The sequence below is a fragment of the Heterodontus francisci genome, chromosome 7 (assembly GCF_036365525.1).
Source record: "Heterodontus francisci isolate sHetFra1 chromosome 7, sHetFra1.hap1, whole genome shotgun sequence".
Classification (NCBI taxonomy): domain Eukaryota; kingdom Metazoa; phylum Chordata; class Chondrichthyes; order Heterodontiformes; family Heterodontidae; genus Heterodontus; species Heterodontus francisci.
In genome coordinates, this window is record NC_090377.1 from 52,299,167 (window position 1) to 52,321,130 (window position 21,964).

The 21,964-nt window shown below is 44.9% G+C and overlaps 1 protein-coding gene across 2 annotated transcripts in view; it reads right to left on the reverse strand.

The window, feature by feature from the left end:
• LOC137371706 (dehydrogenase/reductase SDR family member 9-like) overlaps positions 1-21,964 on the reverse strand; it is a 51,418-nt gene that overhangs the window by 10,236 nt on the left and 19,218 nt on the right. The window contains exons 2-3 of one of the 2 annotated variants that reach the window (XM_068034523.1): positions 14,294-14,367; positions 3,694-4,038 (exon numbers count right to left, since the gene is read on the reverse strand). In XM_068034523.1, coding sequence (XP_067890624.1) covers positions 3,694-4,038; positions 14,294-14,348 — 400 coding nt within the window. In that variant the 5' untranslated portion in view covers positions 14,349-14,367. The remainder of the gene's footprint in view (positions 1-3,693; positions 4,039-14,293; positions 14,368-21,964) is intronic. The other variant, XM_068034524.1, reaches the window with a different exon arrangement.

A 21,964-nucleotide genomic window follows, 5' to 3' on the forward strand; every position in this document is an offset into this window, starting at 1 on the left:
CCAAAATCTGGGTCAATCCTACAATCCGCCTGTCCACAATTAGGCAGATGTATTGTGCATTTCCCTGTCACTTCTAGCTGGAAATCCCAAAGGTGGCGAGGGTGAGCCAGTCAGCAACCATTGCATTTGCCACCCAAATTGCATTGAGGAGCTAGAATATCTCGATTAGAATATCCCGGCATTTATCTTTTTTGTGGACGCAGGATAAAGATAGGGTTTGCGCATTCTCAGTTTCCCACATGACTAACTAGATTGCTAATACTCACTACCCAGGATCACCCATGAACCATGATCACTTGTGTGAGGTTGTGAATGGCCAGTGTCACAGTCAGTTTGAAGAATGGATATAAGCAATGAGAATGGGCGTCAGGTGGTAGGAGGGAGTCACTGGTGATCTGAAAGAACAGTTCCTGGCACTCAGGTAAATGGTTGGGAGGAGGTGGGAGGGTCCAGGTGAATCTCACCATCAGAGAAGGAGCAGGGCAGGCCTAAAATTCTTTCTTGGGTCCAGGGAAGCAATGCTGCCCTTTTGAGCATACAAGTACATCAAAAAAACATTAAATCTGCTTAACGTTCTGGATCACTTCTGACCCTGGCTCCTCTTTCTACCAGGTTGGCTTTGGGGGAAAGCTGCAATGGCTTCCCTTTGCAGGCCTCTGGTTGAAATTGCAGTCAGGTCCCAATGATATCATTCTACATCCACAAAAAAAGAAGAGGATGGGAAGAGGTGTCAGGGGCTGGAAGCATTGAGGAAGGAGTCTTAGAGTCTGCCAGCACTGGAAAGGTTGCCAGTGTCTCATGGGACTATGAGGGGAGTCTCAAGATGTGTGAAAGAATTAACAGGTCTAAAAGAATTAAGATGGGTGCAAGTGTATTGCAACATTGGGGTTGGGCAGCCCAAGGAAAATGTAGTGAGTTGGGGTGGGGTGAGAACCAGGAATAGATCAGGCAGCATAGTAAGAAATTATGGGTGGGGAAGCTGACATTCAGGATTGTGAAACCACAGATGAAGTTCATTCATTCTCACACATTCCTTGGTGGCGTCTTTAACAGGGAACAGGCAGCAGCAGGTTGGTTGCCTTCCAAGATCCTAAATGATTTTCCTTTTCATTACCTTCATTTGAAAAAATGTTGAACAGGATGTAAGACAGGACGTCGACTCTCTGTTACCCATTTCATGGCCAACACGAGCAGTTAAAATTGACTTCCTTCTCTCTCGCTCTTTCGTTCTCTCTCTCCAAAATGGCCTTAATTAAAACCACAATCAGGCCATGATGATGTCATCAAGCCCCATTTGCAAAGCTAAAGGAGTCCACTGCTTTCTGGTGGGTGTTCCTCCCACTTGTTGAGAAGAGCAAGTTAAGATTGCAACCTGCAGGACTTTTAAAATATTATGGACTAAAAATGTGTTTGCCCCATTTTTTTGGGCATGGGGGTTGCAATTCACAGTCTGCCTGCGCCGGTTCCGTTGGAGGTGGCAGCACGAAAACTTGGTGCTCTCATCTAGTTTACCTAATTGTAGCATGGGGGGAGTGGGGGGAGGGGGAGGGCGAGCGGGTTCCTCACTGCTGGCATCCTCTTCACACTGCCAACTGCCTCTGAGCTTAACAGGGGGCCAAACTGCTTTGTGATGTGAGCAGTCAGCTCTTGTTCTTAAAGGCTGGCTGACCCTCTTAAAGGGGAGCTGCAGTGAAAAATATTTAAAAGATGGAAAATGGAACACCAGGGCAGAGAGAGGGTTCCAGGGTAACAGATGCGATGCTAGAGTCTTTAGTGGTGGTGGTGGGCAGAAGAAGAGATGCCATGGTTCCACAGGGTGCCAGGAGGCCTTCAAGAACCATTCTCAAAAGGCAGTGGGAGCAGGTAATAGGGAGCTCAACTCCTGGAGTCTGGACCTGAGGATCTGGCAGCAGTGCCACAAGAATTCTAATGACCTTACACAGATTATCAAGGTCCGTGGATGCATCTTCACATGTCACCTCCTACCCACCACACCACCAACCTCCCACACTACCCAATGCACCACACTCCCATCACTTACCCAGCAGCACTCCCTGGCACTTAGGACTCATGCCTAACATCCAGATACTCCACCTCTCCCACACACAGCTATCAATGTTGCCATCCTCACACCCACCTCTCACTGCCTCCATATACCTCCAGTGATTCAGCTATGGCAGGAACATCATCCAAACCACAGCACTATACAATCACTGACGTTCTGCCCTCTATCTTACAGGACAAGATGGTACGCAATAAAGGGATGCAGAGCAGAACCAGCAGAGGACAAGGAAAGCTACATTTCATGAGCCCTATGGAGGAGATGGGTCTCCGCGTCATGGAGCTGGCTGCAACCAAGCCCATGACATCGGGCATTGCTGAGAACATTAATGGTGATGGTGTGTCCTGCATAATGCCTCTTCTCAACTACCAACACACCCTCATCTTGCTATCTGGCAAAATGAGCTAACCGCTGATGGTGTGACCAGGGGTCACTTGGGTCCCACTCCAACCCCCTTCCCTCACTTACCTTCCTTTCTGAATTCCTGCTTTCAGACACCCAAGAATTACCACCTGCCCAGCCATAACAGCTCAACAAGGAAGAGAGAGAAAAACAGCACAGTACTAATGAGGAGGCCCTGTCACTTGATCTCACACTCACAGCCATTGGTTCCGATACTGGCACAGCACATATTTTGGAGGCAAGTATGGTTAGGAGCAACATGTGGTGTCATCTAGGCATGAGTGGGCTGCAGTCAGGACAGGGGAAAGAATGGTTCATTTTAGAGAATGGCGGGATCGCAGACAAGTTCTACTATAGAGGACTCAGATGAGGACCTCAATGGGCAGCATAAAGAAGAGCACTGTTGGGTGCATTGGCTGGTCTGTCAGACAGCCTCCTTTCATTGTCAAGGAGCATGAGAAGTCTGGCTCCAACTTGGCAGAGGGCATCGTGCAGAGCTTTCCCTCTCTGCAGCCTCTGTTCATTCTCCCTATTGTCCTGCAGACCAGGAGACACTGCAACTGCTGCCCCATACCTGTTGCAGCTTTTGTGTGGACAGGTCACCCACGCCTGTGTCCTCCCTGTGAGGATGCAGCAACACTCTCCAGCAAAACCCAGGAACTTGCCACATCACCTTCAAAAACACTCCAGATCACTTCCAGACAATTTGTAACAGCAGAAGTTCTTTGAAATTACCTTACCTCCATTTTGGGTGCCTGGTCCTTTAAGAAATGCTCATGCAGGGCCCATCTTGTAGCTTAAGGCTTGTTGTCAGCAGAGTGATATTACAACTACATTGTCTACTTGCATGGTCATCGCATCAGCCAACTGGGCTGTGTGATGACTCCTTCACAGTCTTCCTGTGCATGCTGGGGATACCTGATACCTGCACAAGTGCCCTTCTCAAGAGGCCGCACTGCATGGGCTGTGTCGGAAGCAGCTGGCAAAGCAGCGTGCCCCAGCGAAATGGTGCTGGACCTCCGCTAATGACGGTGCTGCAGAGATGAATTTCTTAACCTATATGTTTTCTCCTAATCATACTACAACTAATAAATTTTTTATAAATTGTAATATTTTTTCATTATCCAGCACATATATTATACTAAATATGTATCTAAAGTAGCTGTATATGTTACTCCTTTAAAATTATATTAGTGAGTAGCTATAGGAATCCTTTGCATTGCACTTACCCCCGTTTCCCACCACCACCTTGATCTGGTCAGTTGCATTCTTGATGCTATCTGATTTTGTAATATCCAATGGGATCGTTTTCAACCTGCTTGATGTCTCCTTCTTTAAGTTTTGAGCCCCTTCCTCAGTCAGGCACCCTGCAAGTACTCGAAATCCACCTATATCAAGGACTTTTGCAGCCAGATTTCCAAAGCCAGTATCACACCCAGTGATGAACACATACTTGTCTGAGAGCTTTTCAATTTTAAGTTTGTCTCGCTGCCACCAGCACAGAAACCAGATTAACAGAAAGCCCAGAATGTACGTAAACATGTTCCAGTGAGTATGTAGCAAATGACGAGAAACTGAAAACACAAAAGTAACTTAGAAAATTAACTCTAAAGCCAAGTACAACACTGACACTGTGCATAATTTAAAAAAAAAACATTTGTATGATACTCCCATGTAACTGCCTGTTGCACTGCATTTCACAAGAACAACTCCAAGAATAAAAAATAACGCAAATTTATTAAGCACAAGACCAGAAATGAAAGATGCGAAAAGAATAATATTGTGAAAGTCACAGATTTGTATTAATACAATGATGGAGCAGCACTAACAAGTTTTATAAAGATAATTAGTAGTTCTTTTCTCAAAGAAAGTCAGTGATTCATCTGCACTACACAATGCACTTAAAGAACTTGGTCACAAAACTTGAACATCAGGTGAGGTGAACGGAATTCCTTGACTTTAAAGTGGAAGAATGCCTGTTTTTCTCTGTATGTAATGACCTGCTGACAAAATCACAGAAATGCATGGTGTTTCCAACATTACAACAGTGACTACACTTCAAAAAGTACCCAATTAGCTGTACATTAGCTTTGGGACATCTGAGGGCACGAAAGGTGCTATATAAATGTAAATGTTTCTTTTTGACATATGCTGAGCCCATTGGAGATGGGCATGCAAGTGACCAACCTGCATCATGGCAAGGACCCATTCGTGAAGCATTTTTTGTCCCTAAAGAATTTTTCATACACCCAAGCATTCTGTCAACAGGCTATTTACCAAGCCCCATAAAATAATAGCGTAGCAAGTGTTGGTTGCTGAAATCTATTATAATGAGTGTTCAATTACCAATCCCAGCATTCTTGCTTGTGAAACATAGGCAGGATTTTTATATTGGGCAGGAGGCCCACCACCAGCTGAAAAGTCGATGGGCCTGAGGAGCCATGCCGGGATTTGTTTCTCCCCAGGCCCTTAATTGGCCTTGGGCGAGACTTCCACCTCCTTGAGGCAGGAAGTCCCACTTAAAAGAGCTACCAGCCAATCAGTAGGCCGTCAGCTCTCAGTCCCAGCAGTGCCACCGGGAGCAGTGGGCACTACTGGGTCTACACCCAGTCATCGCAAGTAAGGTGAAGGATGGCCCTGGAACCAAGGTAATTTTTTGGGGCCTCGCCGGGGACAATTGGCTGGGCCCCGGCCAGGCAAAGGGGGATTAATTATGGGGGGGGGGGCAGGGGAGACTAGTGTTGTGCATTGGAGGTGCTTGGGGCATCGGGGCGGGCCTCAGTGGGGCACAGGGTGCCCGATCAGGAGGGCACCCCTCCCCCCACACAGCCTGCAAGAAGGCTGCCAGGTTTTACGTGGCAGTGTTATTGGGGCCTTTTCCGTCTGGCCGTCGTGGGTAAAATGCCAGTGGCGGTGGGAGGAGGCCCTTAAGTTGCAGTTAATTGGCCACTTAAGGGCCTTCATTGGCCTGGGACAGGCAAGCCATTTCTTGCCGCTGCCACCCCGCGTAAAATTGCAGCAGGGGCGGGAAGGCCCCCCCTGCCACCCCGCCTCCCACTCAATTTTACAGCTCCCCCCACACCGCACCCCCCTCCCCCCCACCACCAGCCCACTCGTTGGGGGGCCATAAAATACCGGCCATAAGGTCATGGTTTTGAGCCCCACACTGGTCACTTGAGCACGAGGCTAACACTTCAGTGCAGTATTGAGGGGCTTCTGAACTGTCAGGCATGCTGCCTTTCAGAAGAAAAGTTAAGCTGACCTCGCTCAGCCTGCTTTGGTAGATGTAAGCAGACAGAGTGCGCAGGGGGCTTCACAAGGATTTCAGGCTTACTCAAGGTCAGGGTGCCATTGACTGCACGCACATCACCAATATTGCATGCAAACATCAACAAATCACCCTTGTGCATTCCCTTAGTGCCTGTCTTCCATGTGCCTTTGCCTGTCCTAGTACCCCTACGCAGTGCTACCCAAGTGGCTGCAGCATGGCTGGTGGAAAGCTGCTGAACTTCAGCGGGAAGGGGGGAACTGCGGATGGCCTTGGAGGATGACCTCAAACAGCTCTGGCCCCAGAAGATCTGGCTTCAGGTGCACCAATTCAGCACGGGTAGCAGCAGTCTGGACTAGCAGGCTGACAGGCAACATCAAGGGCATTGATGGAATGGCAGGGGTGGGAGGATGAATGCTGTCATCCTGAAAGAGTACAGCAGATTCATGTTCCATAGTGCCACTGCCATAATCCACTGTTTAAGAAAGGTGAGAGAGGGAACCAGGGAATTACAGCTCAGTTATCCTAGCATCTGTTGTTGGGAAATTACTAGAGGCTATAATTAAGAATGGGGTGACTGAACATCTTGAAAATTTTCAGTTGATCAGGGAAAGCCAGTATGGATTTGTAAAAGGTATGCTATGCCTGGCCAACCTGATTGAATATTTTGAAGAGGTGACTAAAGTAGTGGACCATGGAGTTGTCTATAGAATGTCGATGGAGTTTATTTATATGGACTTCCAGAAGGCACTTGATAAAGTCCCTCATAAGAAACTGCTAGCTAAAGTTTAAGTTCATGGAATTGAAGGCAAATTATTGATCTGGATCGGAAACCGGCAGGAGATAGAGAGTAGGGATAATGGGCAGATACTCTAATTGGCAGGATGTGACGAGTGGTGTCCTGCCAGGATTTATGTAGGGGCCTCAACTATTCGTTGCTCTTATTAATGATATAGATGATGGGTTAGAAAACCACATATCCAAATTTGCTGATGCCGCTATAATAGTAAGTAGTGTAGATGGAAGCATAAAATTACAAAAGGAAATAGATAGGTTAAGTGAATGGACAAAACTGTGGCAAATGTGAAGTCATCCACTTTGGACCTAAAAAGGGTGGAACAGGGTACTTTCTAAATGGTGTAAAGCTAGAAACCATGGAGACCCAAAGAGACTCAGGCGCTCAGATACATAAATCATTAAAATTTCATGAATGGTACAGAAAAGCATCAAAAATGCCAATGGAATGCTGGCCTTTATATTTAGAGAACTACAATACAAGGGAGTACAAGTCAGGCTTAAGCTATAAAAAGCCCTGGTTAGACCACACCGTGAGTACTGTGCACAGTTCTGGGCACCACACCTGAGGAAGATTTTGGAGGGAGTTCATCATAGTTTTTAGTTTAGTTTAGTTTAGAGATACAGCACTGAAACAGGCCCTTCGGCCCACCGAGTCTGTGCCGACCATCAACCACCCATTTATACTAATCCTACACTAATCCCTACCACCTACCTATACTAGGGGCAATTTATAATGGCCAATTAACCTATCAACCTGCAAGTCTTTGGCATGTGGGAGGAAACCGGAGCAGCCGGAGGAAACCCACGCAGACACAGGGAGAACTTGCAAACTCCACACAGGCAGTACCCAGAATTGAACCCGGGTCGCTGGAGCTGTGAGGCTGCGGTGCTAACCACTGCGTCACTGTGCCGCAGGTTTACCAGAGTGATAACTGGACTCGAAGGATTAAATTACAAGGAGAGATTACACAAACTATAGTTGTATTCCCTGGAATTTAGAAGGTTAAGGGGTGATTTGATCAATGTTTTCAAGGTAGTAAGGGAAACAGATAGAGTAGAGAGAAACTATTTCCGCTGACAATGTATGCAAGCTGCGAGATGTAGGTGTGTGGCTTGCAGCAGTGCTAAGTGGATGAGGGTGAGGTGAAGCTTTGATTGTTAGGTTTGAATTGTGATTGATAGAGATTGGTGGGTGAGTGGTGGGGGTATGGTGAATTGAATAATGGCTGAGGCTATTGATTTAGTTGATAGGTTATGGCATTTGAAAATGCATTCACTAAACCTAACCATGTGGATTTCTTGGGGCACTGCATCCGGGTCCTTGGGGCTTGACTGCTTGCATTGACCATGAAGGCTATCTGGTCCTACTGCCTTCACAATGTCTGTCTGGAGTGCCCTATCTGTAGATAGAAGGCATCTCTCCTCTCCACCTCCTGCACCAAGGCCTCCAGTGCAGAGTCTGAGCACACTCTCTCCCCTCTTGCGGCATGAGCCACTCTTCTTGCAGGTCAGTCTTTCTCCCCCCAGCTACTTTCAGCACCTGTTGCACAAGAATGCACCTCCCCTTTAAGAGGTGTCGGCTGATTTAAGTGGTGCTAACCTCACATGAACCTGGGCCCCCTGCTGAGGTGTGCAGCATGTTTAGCACGGGAACCCTCTGAGTAAAGACATTTCTCCTCATCTCTGTCATAAGTGGCTTCCCCCTTATTTTGAAATTGTGTCCCGTGGTTCTAGACTCCCCAACCAGGGGAAACATCTTACCTGCATCTACCCTGTCTATCCCTTTAAGTATTTTGTAGGTTTCAATGAGATCACCTCTCATTCTTTGAAACTCTAGAGAATACAGGCCCAGCAACTGAGCTGCACGTTACAATGATTTAAAATGGCAGGCAGCACAAAGTTTATATGCTGCATGCATCAGAAGCAACCAGCATGGGTTAAAAACACATTGCGATGCCAATGCCCATTTGTGGGGCTATAAAATTTTGCCTCCAAGTTCTTTCTTCCTTATAAGCTTCTTCTCATTGTGTTTCCATCTAGATGGCTGAGGAGCAGCAATTTGAAGTGTCTGTGGGCCCATCTGCCTTATACAACATGTCACTTATGCATCCAGAAGTAAGCAACAGCTCACTCTGAGGAAGATGTATAGTAAAGTTCCTGTAAGGAAAACAGGGTGAAATACAGAGCTTGAGTGAGGAAGAATAAGTGCTAGTGGTAGCTGAGGATAGGGAAGATGTTATTCAAGAAGCCAGCTCCTGGCTACCCTCAGATGATGATTTCTGGGATTGGTGTCATTCAGGACTTGCCTATGTAAGAACACAGCTTTCTAAATACCATCAATTTCTAGAACATAGGAATATAGGAGCAGGAGTAGGCCATTCAGCTCATCGAGCTTGCTCTGCCATTCAATACGATCATGGCTGATCATCCAATTTAATTCCTTTTTCCCACACTATCCCCATATCCCCTTATGTCATTGGTATTTAGAAATCTGTCAATCTCTGCTTTAAACATACTCAATGACTGAGCTTCCACAGCCCTCTGGGGTACAGAATTCCAAAGATTTAGAACCCTCTGAGTAAAGATATTTCTCATCTCTGTCATAGCTGGCTTCGCCCTTATTTTGAAATTGTGTCCCGTGGTTCTAGACTCCCCAAACAGGGGAAACATCTTACCTGTATCCACCCTGTCTATCCCTTTAAGTATTTTCTAGGTTTCAATGAGATCACCTCTCATTCTTCGAAGCTCTAGAGAATACAGGCCCAGTTTCCCCAATCTCTCTTCATAGGACAGTCCCGCCATCCCGGGAACAAGTCTGGTTAACCTTGGTTGCACTCCCTCTATGGCAATAATATCCTTCCTAAGGTAAGGGGATCAAAACTGCACACAGTACTCCAGGTGCGGTCTAAACAAGGTTCTATACAATTGAAGCAAGACTTCGCTACTCGCGTACTCAAATCCTCTTGCGACAAAAGCTAACATACCAGTAGCCTTCCCAACTGCTTGCTGCACCTGCATGTTAGCTTCCAGTGACTTATTGACGAGGACACCCAGATCCCTTTGTACATCTACATTTTCTAATCTCTTACCATTTAGGAAATACTCTGCACATCTATTCCTCCTACTGAAATGGAAAACCTCACATTTTTCCACAATATATTCCATCTGCCACGTTCTTGCCCACTCACTAAGTCTGTCCAAATCCCCCTGAAGCTGCTTTGCATCTTCCTCACAACACACATCCTCTCCTAGTTTTCTGTCATTCGCAATTTGGAAATATTACATTTCGTGCCCACATCCAAATCATTGATATATATTGTGAACACCTGGGGCCCAAGTACTGATCCTTGCAGTACCCCACTAGTCACAGCCTGCCAACATGAGAATGACCCGTTTACTCCTACTCTCTGTTTTCTTCCTGTTAACCAATCCTTAATCCATGACAGTATATTACCTGCTATCCCATGTGCTTTAAATTTGCTAACCAACCTCCTGTGGGGAACTTTATCAAAAGCCTTCTGAAAATCCAAGTATACTATGTCCACCAACTCCCCTTTATCAATTCTGTTAGTAACATCCTCAAAAAACTCCAACAGGTTCGTCAAAGATGATTTCCCATTCATAAATCCATGTTGACTATACCCAATCAGATCATAATTATCCAAATGTCTATTTATCACATCCTTTGGAATAGATACTAGCATTTTCCCTACTACTGATATATGGCTAACAGGTCTGTAATTCCCTGTTTTCTCTCCGCCTCCCTTCTTAAATAGTGGGGTGGCTTTTGCTATCTTCCATTCTGCAGGAACCACTCCAAGATCTATAGAATTTTGGAAGATGATCACCAATGCATCCACCAGCTCCATAGCTACCTTTTTCAACAGTCTGGGATATAGAATATCAGGTCCTGGGGACTTATCAACCTTCAGCCCCATTAATTTCTCCAATAAAACCTTCTTACTAATACTAATTTCTTTGAACATGGGTATAAAAAAAGCTGCAAAATATGATGGTCAATATGGAGGACTTCACTTCTCATATCCGTCCAGTGATATTTGATTGCTTTGCAGAATGTAGTTCACCCTGGAGCATGCGGCATCTCCAAGGGCATCTTATTTAACCAAGGCCCCAAGTACAGTTGAGGGTTCTCTCAGGGCTGGCATAACTGATGCTATACAGACCCTGTTCTGATATCTGTGATTTGCATCTGTCTGGATTCATCATGCTGGTGAAACATCTAAATAGGACCCTGACCCTAAAGATCTGCTCCCATGCAGATGATGGGACATGCTGGCACAGCAGCAGGGGTATGCAAGATTAGGTAGGCATGGATGAGGGATCGATCTTTAAGGATCACTCACCATTCATGCCATCCAGGCAAACCATTCAACTTATTCATAGATTGCCAGAAAGTGAACAGATCCAGGCAGTCACCAGAGTAGTAAATGTTAACCCTGCAGGTGCAGATAGATCTTCTGACCAATAGAAGGAGGCCAACAAACTATACTGTTCCAGCCAGCCCTTGGTGATATCCAGTGATCTACTAAGGTGGCACCTAGAAGCACAGTATAATGAGAAACAGACCGCCATTCATTGTTATCTGCTTTTTCCCCCTTTGTGACAATAACTGACGCAGCACAAAAATCACAATTGTAGCACAAATAAATTATGAGAATTTGGAGTTCAATTTTATTTTGCGAGTTCCTTTGTCTTCGAACACCTTTATTCTCCAGGACATGATTGGAAGTGCAGGGATGATGAATACCAGAGCTGGATGTTATGTTGAGTTGGTGTAACAGTTCACTAAAGACCAATATAAGGATAACGAAGTGAAAGGTGGGGGGAGTCCAAATTTTAATAGAACTGGTTTTCCACTAAATAACGACATGTTTGGTGGTTATGATGGTGCTCTAGTGAACATGGCATTCCCCAAATCTCAGTCTCCTTGTCTTGGTCATCTTTGGCTACTATCTGATATTTCTTTTTACATGGTGGGATCTCTCTTCATAGGCATCGACTGAATGCTGTACTGTACAGCAACTGATCCAATCAGCTAGAACTTTACTCAGTATTACACAGGATTTACAGCACAAAAACAGTCTATTTGTCCCAGCAGGTCCACGCCAGTATTTAGCTTTGTACAAGCCTCCTCCCTCTTTTCTTCATCTCACTTTATCCATATAGGGAAGTTTGAGCAGTCCTACCGCAAGCTCTACTTGTACCCTTGTGCAGTTGGGGTATCATTAGAATTTCTTTCTGTTGCAGTTCTTGGATCCTATACTGGTACCTTCAGCCACAGTTCGAAAGAGTATCTTTGGTTGTCCAGCAGCCATCTGGGATACAGCTATCTTGCAATAATAGTGTGATTGTAAACTGTTATGCAATAAATGTTTGTTGTAACAACCTGCATAATAGTCACACACTACCTGCAAGCTGTTGAAATGAAGGTTCTTCCTATTTAAAAACAGCACCTACAGGTGCAAGGAGTCCATTTGCTACCCAGGTTTTATTGATGAAGCCTTGTACTTTTGGAAAACCAGTCACTTTAAGGAGAAAAAAAGTCCTCTTTTGTTGATGATCAGTATCATCAGGAAAAGTAATAAAGTCCTTGGCCAAGCAATTAATGTATTATGTACTGGTTGATCTGGCAAATATAACTTGAGGCAGCCTGTAAAGAGTTAGTGGCATAGTTCAAGGCAGGTTTGACTGTACGACCATGGGCAGGGTTGTCCCAGCTCCTTCACCTGTCAGACCTTGAGTGTGAGTACATGTCCACAAAGTGTATTAAACGAGTTCACAATGGAAAATGCTTACCAACAAATCAGCAAGTTCAATCACAGGAAGCCTGGTGTGGAAATAGAAATAAAAATACTGGTCCAGTTGAGAATGCTCTTATAAAGTTCAGATTAATAGCTGGATTAAAGCAGAGAGAATGTCCTCTACTACAATTCCCACTCATACAATTAAAGCAGCCGGTAACAATTAGATTCCAACGTGAATGTTGTCTCCTAAAACAACCATAATTCAAAAAAAAGAACCAGAGCCTTAGTAAAAACATGACTATTAGAAACATGACCTCTTATGCCAATGAGTAGGCATTCAAGATTGTAACAGGTAAATGACAGGAAAAAATAACATACAGTGATTATGTCCGGACAATGGATAATGTAAACATCATATAAAAGGTCATTGAACAGCAAAAGATTGAACAAAGCCTATCAATTAAGCAGAAATATTTTCATGACATAATAGTTTAGAATCTGAATGTATTACTGTACACAACATTGAGTGCTCCACCCACGAGCACTATTGTATTTTCTGAAAAACACATGAACATTCCTATGCTATTTTGTACCCATTACTTTTCCAAAGATTTTGCAACTTCACAGTCAGATGTATGTGTAATACCACTCTTAAAATTACACACCCTTTGTTATTCAACAGCAACTGATTTCTCAGCCTCGCTATCAACTGATGTAATGCTCTAATGTAAACCTTTCACAAACAGAAACAAGAGTATTGTGCATGCAGTATGCAAACAATAATTGATTAAGAGAGGAATTGCTAGTGCTATCGGGAAGGGTTTAAACTAACTTGGCAGGAACCAAAAGGTAACATTAGAGATGAGAAACAAGGTGCACAAAGAATTGGGAGAGACAGATAGCACTGGAGTATGAAATAGTAAGGTGGGGTTAGAGTAAGAGGAAATTCAATAAGGCCTAAATTGGGTTTGTGAATGTACGGAGTGTGGTAAATTAAGTTTGTGAGCTACAGGTGTAGGTAGACACATGGGTATATGATGTTGTGGTGATAACGGAGACCTGGCTCAAAATAGGGCAGGACTGGGTACTAAATATTGGTGGATACAAGGTGTTCAGGAAAGGTAGGGAAGGAAAGAAAGGGGGAGGGGTGGCAGCATTGATTATGGACAATATTACAGTGCTGGAGAGTGAGGACTTCCTCGAGGGATCAAGGACAGAATCCATTTGTTTAGAGCTAAGAAACTTGAAAGTATTGTGAACTGTGACTGGGATAATGATAGACCCCAAGAGGACATAGACAGGTGGGTGGAATGGGTGGACACAAATCAGATGAAGATTAATGCAGAGTAGTCATAGAGTCATAGAGTTATACAGCACAGAAACAGGCCCTTCAGCCCATTGTCTCTGTGCTGGCCATCAAGCACCTAACTATTCTAATCCCATTTTCCAGCACTTGGCCCGTAGCCTTGTATACTTTGGTGTTTCAAGTGCTCATCTAAATACTTCTTAAATGTTGTGAGGGTTCCTGCCTCTACCACCCCTTCAGGCAGTGTGTTCCAGATACCAACCACCCTCTGGGTGAAAAAATTTTTCCTCAAATTCCCTCTAAACCTCCTGCCCCTTACCTTAAATCTATGCCCCCTGGTTATTGACCCCTCCACTAAGGGAAAAAGTTTCTTCCTATCTATCCTATCAATGCCCTCATAACTTTGTATACCTCAATCAGGTACCCCCTCACCCTTCTCTGCTCTAAGGAAAACAACCAGTTTCCAGTCTCTCTTCATAGCTGAGAGTGTGAAGTGATGATACATTTTGGTAGGAAGAATGAGGAAAGGCAATATAAACTAAAAGAAACAATTCTAAAGAGAGTGCAGGAACAGAGGTACCTAGGGGTATATATACGCAGAGCAGGTTGAGAAAGTGGTTAATAAAGCATATGGAATTCTAGGCTTCATAAATAGAGGTATAGAGTACAAAAGCAAGGAAGTTATGGCTAACCTTTATAAAACACTGGTTTGGCCTCAACTGCAGTATTGTGTTCAGTTCTGGGCATTGTTCTGCTAGGTCCCCACCTGCCAAGAATGAGGCGCATTAATTTTGTCATGATCATTGATTTTTAACTGTTGTTGGAGCGAGGAAATGACTCGTTAAACAGATCAGCAGTGGCTGGAAAACAACATTTACATACTAACAGTCATCAAAGGTGAGGAAGCGCATTCCAGGGCCTGCTAAGGAGGATACAATCCACAAGGGCCAGGACTGGTTAGACCAGATGGTCACATGACTAACTGGCTGTTCCAGGGCTTTTTTTTGAACTGGCCACAGAGAGTTTGAACTCAGAAAGACTGTTTGCTCCTGGACTGAGAAGATCACTCCTGTCTGCTCCCACCTCTTTCTCACAAGCCTCTGAATCCACTGAAGACACATGAATCCCAAGAGAGGAAAGTCTCCTACAGTGAACAAGGTTTAAAAAGAATATTGGGCCCCAACGAAAAGCAAGATCTATCAACAATCAAGGACTCTACAGTGAGCTCGAAGAACCATAACAAAAACTCTTCAGATATTGCCTCAAACTTTTCCACTTTATTTCTTCTGCTCTTTTCTGTCTCTATTTGCATGTGTGTATCGCATATGCATGCTGGCGTGGGCACGTCATGTATCCATAGGCGTCAACTGAAGTAGAGTTTAAGTTCAAGTTTAATAAATTGCAACTTTTCTTCTTTAAACCTTAGAAAACCTGTTTGTGCTGGTTTCTTTGCTTTATAATTGGAAAGCGGTGAACAAGGATTCACCAAGGGCGTACTAAAAACACGGTGTGTTTAAAATTAAACCCTGTTATGGTAAGACCAGGTGAAGACTGAGAGGGACCCCTAGACACATTTTTCACCTGGTCGTAACAGAAATTTGGGTGCTAGCATCCAGAATTTTATCCACAGACAAACAAAAGAAATTGGAAGTGGGAAGCCAAATTGTTCCCGAGCAAGATTTCAATACAGGTTTTCTTGTGGTTGTGTGTGCTTGAATACTAATATGTCTACAACTGAAGCTAGTGGGTCCCCAAGCCAGGGTGAATGACTTGGGATAAGTTAAAAGTACTGTCTATGGAGGTGTTGAGAAAAAACGGCTGAGCAGTGTGGGATCACTGTACATCGCAAAGCTAGGAAGTCTGAACTCCTAAGACTAGTGGCCAACCATTTTTCACTTGAATCTGAAGAAGCAGAAACAGGGTTGGGAGCAAACTCCGACAGGGTATTGTTAGCAAAGATACAATCGGAACAAAGGAAACTTGAATTAGAAGAGAGAGAGAAAGACAAAGAGAGAGGCAGGAGAGGAAGCAAGAGAGAGACTTCCAGAAGGAACGTGAAGAAAATGAACTGCAGGAGAGGGAGAGAAAGAATATTCCAGAAGGAATGTGAAGAAAGAGAGCTGAAGCAGTTTGAGTTAACTGGAAGGCGATAGAGTAACCCCAGTGAAAGCATGGCCAATATGGAGGAGTGTAATTCAGGGCTGGATGCAGAATTGTTAAAGCCAGCTCAACTAATTCCAAAATTCAATGAGGAAGATATAGAAGATGTAGAAGATTTTTAGTGTCCTTTGAGAAACTAGCAAGGCAGCTAAAATGGCCAACTGAGACCTGGCCTCTTTTACTACAAAGCAAGTTAACTGGAAAAGCCTATGAGGTTTATTCCCTGTTGCCAGATGAGAGTTCATTAAATTATGAACTGACAAAAAGTGCTATCCTCGGGGCATATGAGTTAGTACCCGAAGCCTATCGCCAAAAATTTAGAACCCTCAAGAAACAAGCTAATCAAACTTATCTGGAGTTTGAAAGCAGTAAGCAGCTGGCTTTTGACCAGTGGCTGAGGGCTCTTAAAGTACAGCTCAGTGATGAGAATCTCAGGGAAGTAATTCTGTTAGAGGAATTTAAAAACTCTTTCCCACTCTCCATTAAGACACATGCAGAGGAGCAGCGGGTTCAGAGAGCCCGGCAAACAAATGTTCTAGCTGATGAGTTTGCTTTAATTTATAAGTCAGTATCCCAGGGGAGAACCTTTCCGAATCATCCCCACAAATCTGAAAAGGACAAAGGGTGGGAGATGATAGGAGCCCAAGCAGTCCTAAGAACTAGGAGCAGGAGTAGGCCGTCTGGCCCCTCGAGCCTGCTCCGCCATTCAATAAGATCATGGCTGATCTTTTTGTGGACTCAGATCCACTTACCCGCACTCCCACTGTATCCCTTAATTCCTTTATTGTTCAAAAAGATATCTACCTTAGCTTTAAAGACGTTTACTGAAGAAGCGTCAACTACTTCACTGGGCAAGGAATTCCATAGATTAACAACCCTCTGGGTGAAGAAGTTCCTTCTTAACTCAGTCCTAAATCTGCTCCCTCTAATCTTGAGGCTATGCCCTCTTGTCCTAGCTTCACCTGCCAGTGGAAACATCCTCTCTACTTGTATCTTATCTATTCCCTTCATGATTTTATATGTTTCTATAAGATCCCCCCTCATTCTTCTGAACTCCAATGAATATAATCCCAATCTACTCAGTCTCTCCTCATAAGCCAACCCCCTCAACTCCGGAATCAACCTAGTGAACCTCCTCTGCACCCTCTCCAGTGCCAGTACATCCTTTCTCAAGTAAGGAGACCAAAACTGCACACAGTACTCCAGGTGCGGCCTCACCAGTACCTTATACAGCTGCAACATAACCTCTCTGCTTTTAAACTCAATCCCTTTAGCAATGAAGGACAAAATTCCATTTGCCTTCCTAATTACTTGCTGTACCTGCAGACCAACCTTCTGCGATTCATGCACAAGGACACCGAGGTCCCTCTGCATAGCAGCATGCTGCAACTTTTTACCATTCAAGTAATAATCCTTTTTCCTGTTACTCCTACCGAAATGAATGACTTCACATTTATTAACATTGTATTCCATCTGCCAGACCTTTGCCCACTCACTCAATGTATCTATGTTCCTCTGCAAAGTTTCGCAGTCATCTGCACACTTTGCTCTGCCACTCATCTTAGTGTCATCTGCAAACTTTGACACCCTACACGTGGTCCCCAACTCCAAATCATCTACATAAATTGTAAATAATTGCGGTCCCAACACTGAGGCACACCACTAGTGACTGCCAACCAGAATAGCACTCATTTATCCCCACTCTCTGCTTCCTGTTAGTCAACCAATCCTCTATCCATGCTAATACTTTACCCCTGATGCCATGCATCCTTATCTTATGCAGCAGCCTCTTGTGCGGCACCTTGTCGAAGGCCTTTTGGAAATCTAGGTACACCACATCCTGGGACAGAAAGAAAAGCAGGAGACACAGGGGACTCTCCTCTAGCCAAAAAAGGTGCTGTGAGCAGTAAGAGTGAGATCCGGAGCCTTGTGGGCTTCCATTATAATAAAGCAGGGGATTTAAAAGCTGACTGCTGGAAACAAAAGGGAAAACTGGTAGGGTTAATCAGGGCACACCCACTCAGTGAAGACGGGACCCTGATGGAAAGCACAGCAGAACAAGCTGTGGATTTAACTGCAGTAAGAGTGAGACCCAGGAAGCTTACATATGCAAGTGCAGGAAAATTTAATAGGATTCCTGAAGGTTATGAGGGTTTTGTGTTTGAAGGGAAAGTAACCCCATATCCCTCGAGTAGGACAATTAAGCCCATAGTAATTCTCAGGGACAAAGGGGCCACTAGATCCTTTTTACTAGGAAAAGGCCTGATCTTTCCCCCAGAGAGTGCAGTGAACACCAGAATGGTGGTGAATGGTATTGGAGGGCAGCATATGCCTGCACCTGTACACTGGGTGCACCTAGAGCATGACCTAGTTTCGGGACTGGTGACCGTAGGGATTGTCACTAGTTTGCCGGTGGATGGGGTTGACTTGCTCTAGGTAGTGATCTGGTGGGGGTGAAGCTGGTAGCCCCCCCAGTAGTGAAAGAAAGATTGTAGGAGGTCAGAGATACAGGGCAGTGGCAGGAGACGGACTCCTGCAGTTTCCCTGAATGTGTAGTGGATCAGGCCATGATCAAACCAGCGCCCCCAGAGGAGACTGAATTGGCACTGCAGGCAGATGATCATGTCTGTCTGTGTGAGTCTTTCTTTGGAAAGTTAGGAGATCCAGGGAATGAATTAAATGGATTTTCCCTAGCTTAGGCTCAGCGAGCCGACCCAGTGTTGCGAGAGTTTGCACAGGCTGCCCAGTCTGAAAGTGAAGCAGAGGGAGTCCTGATTGCTACTATTTAAAGAATGAGGTACTGATGGGGAAATGGAGTTCTCCTCACAGACCTGAGAGCAAGGAGTGGACAGTAGTTCACCAGTTAGTCGTGCCACAGAGGTACCAGAGAGAAATATTAAGAAGGGCCCATGAGACTACAGTGGCTGTGCATGCCGGCATATGAAAGACCAAAGCCCACATAAGACAGCAGTTTATCTGGCAAAGACTCCACAAAGATGTGGTGGAGTACTGCAGGAGTTGCTACATGTGCCAGGTTGAGGGTAACCCCAATTTACAGTGAAACCTGCACCCCTAAGTCCTGTACCGGTGTTAGGAGGACCCTCCAGCAGAGGGTTGGTGAACTGTAAGGGACCCCCAACGAGAACAAACGGGGACAGGCAGGCACAAGGCTGGCAAAAGTTTAGAAAGAGAAGGGGAAACAGTGACCAAGAGGGCAGATTAAAGGAAGTCCGGGAAGAATCCTAGATAAAAACCATTACTGTCCAGTCAGCCAACCCAGAGAAATGTAAAACATTAAACCCCCCATCCTCCTATGTAAATGCAGACACTAGAAGCACCCCACCAGAGTTGTTAACAGCATTTACGGGAACCTGCAGAGACCAAGAAAGACATCTAGGGGGCAGAGAAACCGTGAGGGTGATACCTCACCTAGTCAATGTGCCACAGGGGAGTGCAGTTGTGTCTGCTCAAATATCCGCAGGCAGGAGTGTCCTCTGGGACAGAGGGGAGATTAGCAAAGAATACTCCCCCACAGTCAGAAACAAAGAGAACCATACCTCCCCCAAAGTCAAAAGCCTTTGCATGATTTAGCAAAGCACTGAAAGAGAGTTCATGATAGACCTACCCATTACTGAGTCTCCTGAAAAAAAATTAACTCAGCAGGAACAAAGACCCTAGGCAGCCATGGAAATTGGCAAACAGAAGATAAACTATCCCAAAAATGAACCACATGTTTACTGGGATGCCAAAAGTGGGCGGTGGGGGGGGGGGGGCAGTTTTAATAAGTTTTAGAATTTGTGAATGAATGAGAGAAATGCATGTTTTTTTTCTGTATTTTATATTTTCTCTCGACCCTTTTAATGAAATTCACTTTTCTCAAATCACATTTCATCCATTGGGTGTGGAGGTGTCATGCTAGGTTCCCACCTGCCAAGAATGAGGCACATTAATTTTATCAGGAACAGTGATTTTTAACTGTTGTTGGAGCGAGGAAATGACTTGTTAAACAGATCAGCCGCGGCTGAAAAAAAACATTTACATACTAACAGACATCAAAGGTGAGGAAACGCACTCCAAGGCCTGCTAAGGAGGATACAATCCACAAGGGCCAGGACTGGTTAGACCAGATGGTCACATGACTAACTGGCTGTTCCAGGGTTTTTTTTTGAACTGGCCACAGAGAGTTGAACTCAGAAAGACTGTTTGCTCCTGGACTGAGAAAATCACTCCTGTTTGTTCCCACCTCTTTCTCACAAGCCTCTGAATCCACTGAAGACACATGAACCCCAAGAAAGAAAGGTCTCCTACAACAAACAAGGTTTAAGAAGAATACCGGGCCCGAACAAAAAGCAAGATCTACCTGCAATCAAGGACTCTACAGTGAGCTCAAAGAATCGTAACAAAAACTCTTCAGATATTGCCTTAAACTTTTCCACTTTATTTCTTCTGCTCTTTTCTGTCTCTATTTGCATGTGTGTATCGCATATGCATGCTTGCATGGGGCACTTCATGTATCTGTAGGCATCAACCGAATTTTACGCCAGCCCATCGAGCCAGATGGTGGCGGGGAGATGGTGTAAAATGGAGCAGGAGGCTCCGGGAGGCCATCCCAGCCCGCTCCCACCTCTGCCCCACTTTACATGGGCTGCGGGGGGAGTCGAGAAATGGGCTGCATGCCGCAGGCCAATCGAGGCCCTTAAGTGGCCACAGGGTGCACAATTGAGGGCCGTCCCTACTTCCCCAACCAGCCCCAGGACCCGAGACGCATCTCTTCCCCCCAAACGGCCACCCTTGCCTCGCTGGGCCGCGACTGATCCGCCTGGCGAGGCAAAGCAAACTTACCTCGGTCCTGACTCCATGTCTTCAGCGGGGCTGCAGTTTCACCCATGGCCACTGGTCCCGGTGGCGCTGCAGGGACTAAGAGCTGCCAGCCCGATGATTGGTAGCAGCTCAGTGAAGTGGGACTTCCCCCCTCAAGCAGGTGGAAGTCCTGCCTCTGAACACTTGATGCCCGGGGACCTGTAAAATGCGGGTCGGATCCCCGGGCTGGGCGGATTTCACCACCGAATTTTATGTTAGTAGCCAGCTCCCGTCCACCCGTCGTAAAATCCAGCCCAAAGTTTAAGTTCAAGTTTAATACATTTCAACTTTTATTCTTTAAACCAAAGAAAACCTGTTCGTGCTAGTTTCTTTGCCTTATAATTGAAAAGCAGTGAACAAGGATTCACCAAGGGGGAGCTAAAAACACAGTGTGTTTAAAAATAAAACCCTGTTATGGTAAGACCAGGAGCAGGCTGAGAGGGACCCCTAGACACCTTTCTCACCTGATCGTAACAACACCACATTTTAGGAAGGATGTGAAGGCATTGGAGAGGATGCAGAAAAGATTTATGAGAATAGTTCTGGGGATGAGAGACTTCAGTTATGTGGATAGATTGGCAAAACCAGGGCTGTTCTCCTTAGAGGACAGAAGGTTGAGAAAAGATTTGATAGAGGTGTTCAAAATCATGAGGGGTCTGGATAGGGAGAAACTGTTCCCATTGGTGCAAGGGTGAAAAACCAGAAGAAACTGATTTAAGCTGATTGGCAAAAGAAGCAGAGGCAACATGAGGAAAAACTTGTTTACACAGTGAGCGGTTAAGATCAGCAATGTACTGCCTGAGAGTATGGCAGTGGCAGATTCAATTGTTGTTTTCAAAAAAGAATTGGATAATTATCTGAACAGAAAAATTTGCAGAGCTTTGGGGAAAATGTTGGAGAGTGGAATCAGCTGAGTTGCTCTTACAGAGAGCCAGCACAAACAGGACTGGCCAAATGGTCTCCTTCTGTTCTGTAACCATTCTATGATTCTATATGATAAAGCTTATGCAGTTTCCTGTTAATTTGGAGGTTGTAGAATATATACATATGATCTCTGATTTTCCATGATTCCAGCAGTGAAATGATCTCACGCATTGATGTATGGTGCACTTAATCATGTGCAATTCAATTTTGGGCTCGCAAGCAGGTTACGATCATGGTCCGTGCAAAACTCATTTCAATCAAAATGTTATGCAAATCAGATTCCACACTGAATTTCACAACTTCAGATAAGACTTCACCCCCTGCACAAACCACATTCTTATAAAATAGATGCAATACAGAAAAATGGCCTGGCACATTTTGGTGTCTCTTAATGGAAGGTTCTGTTATTTTATCAAATG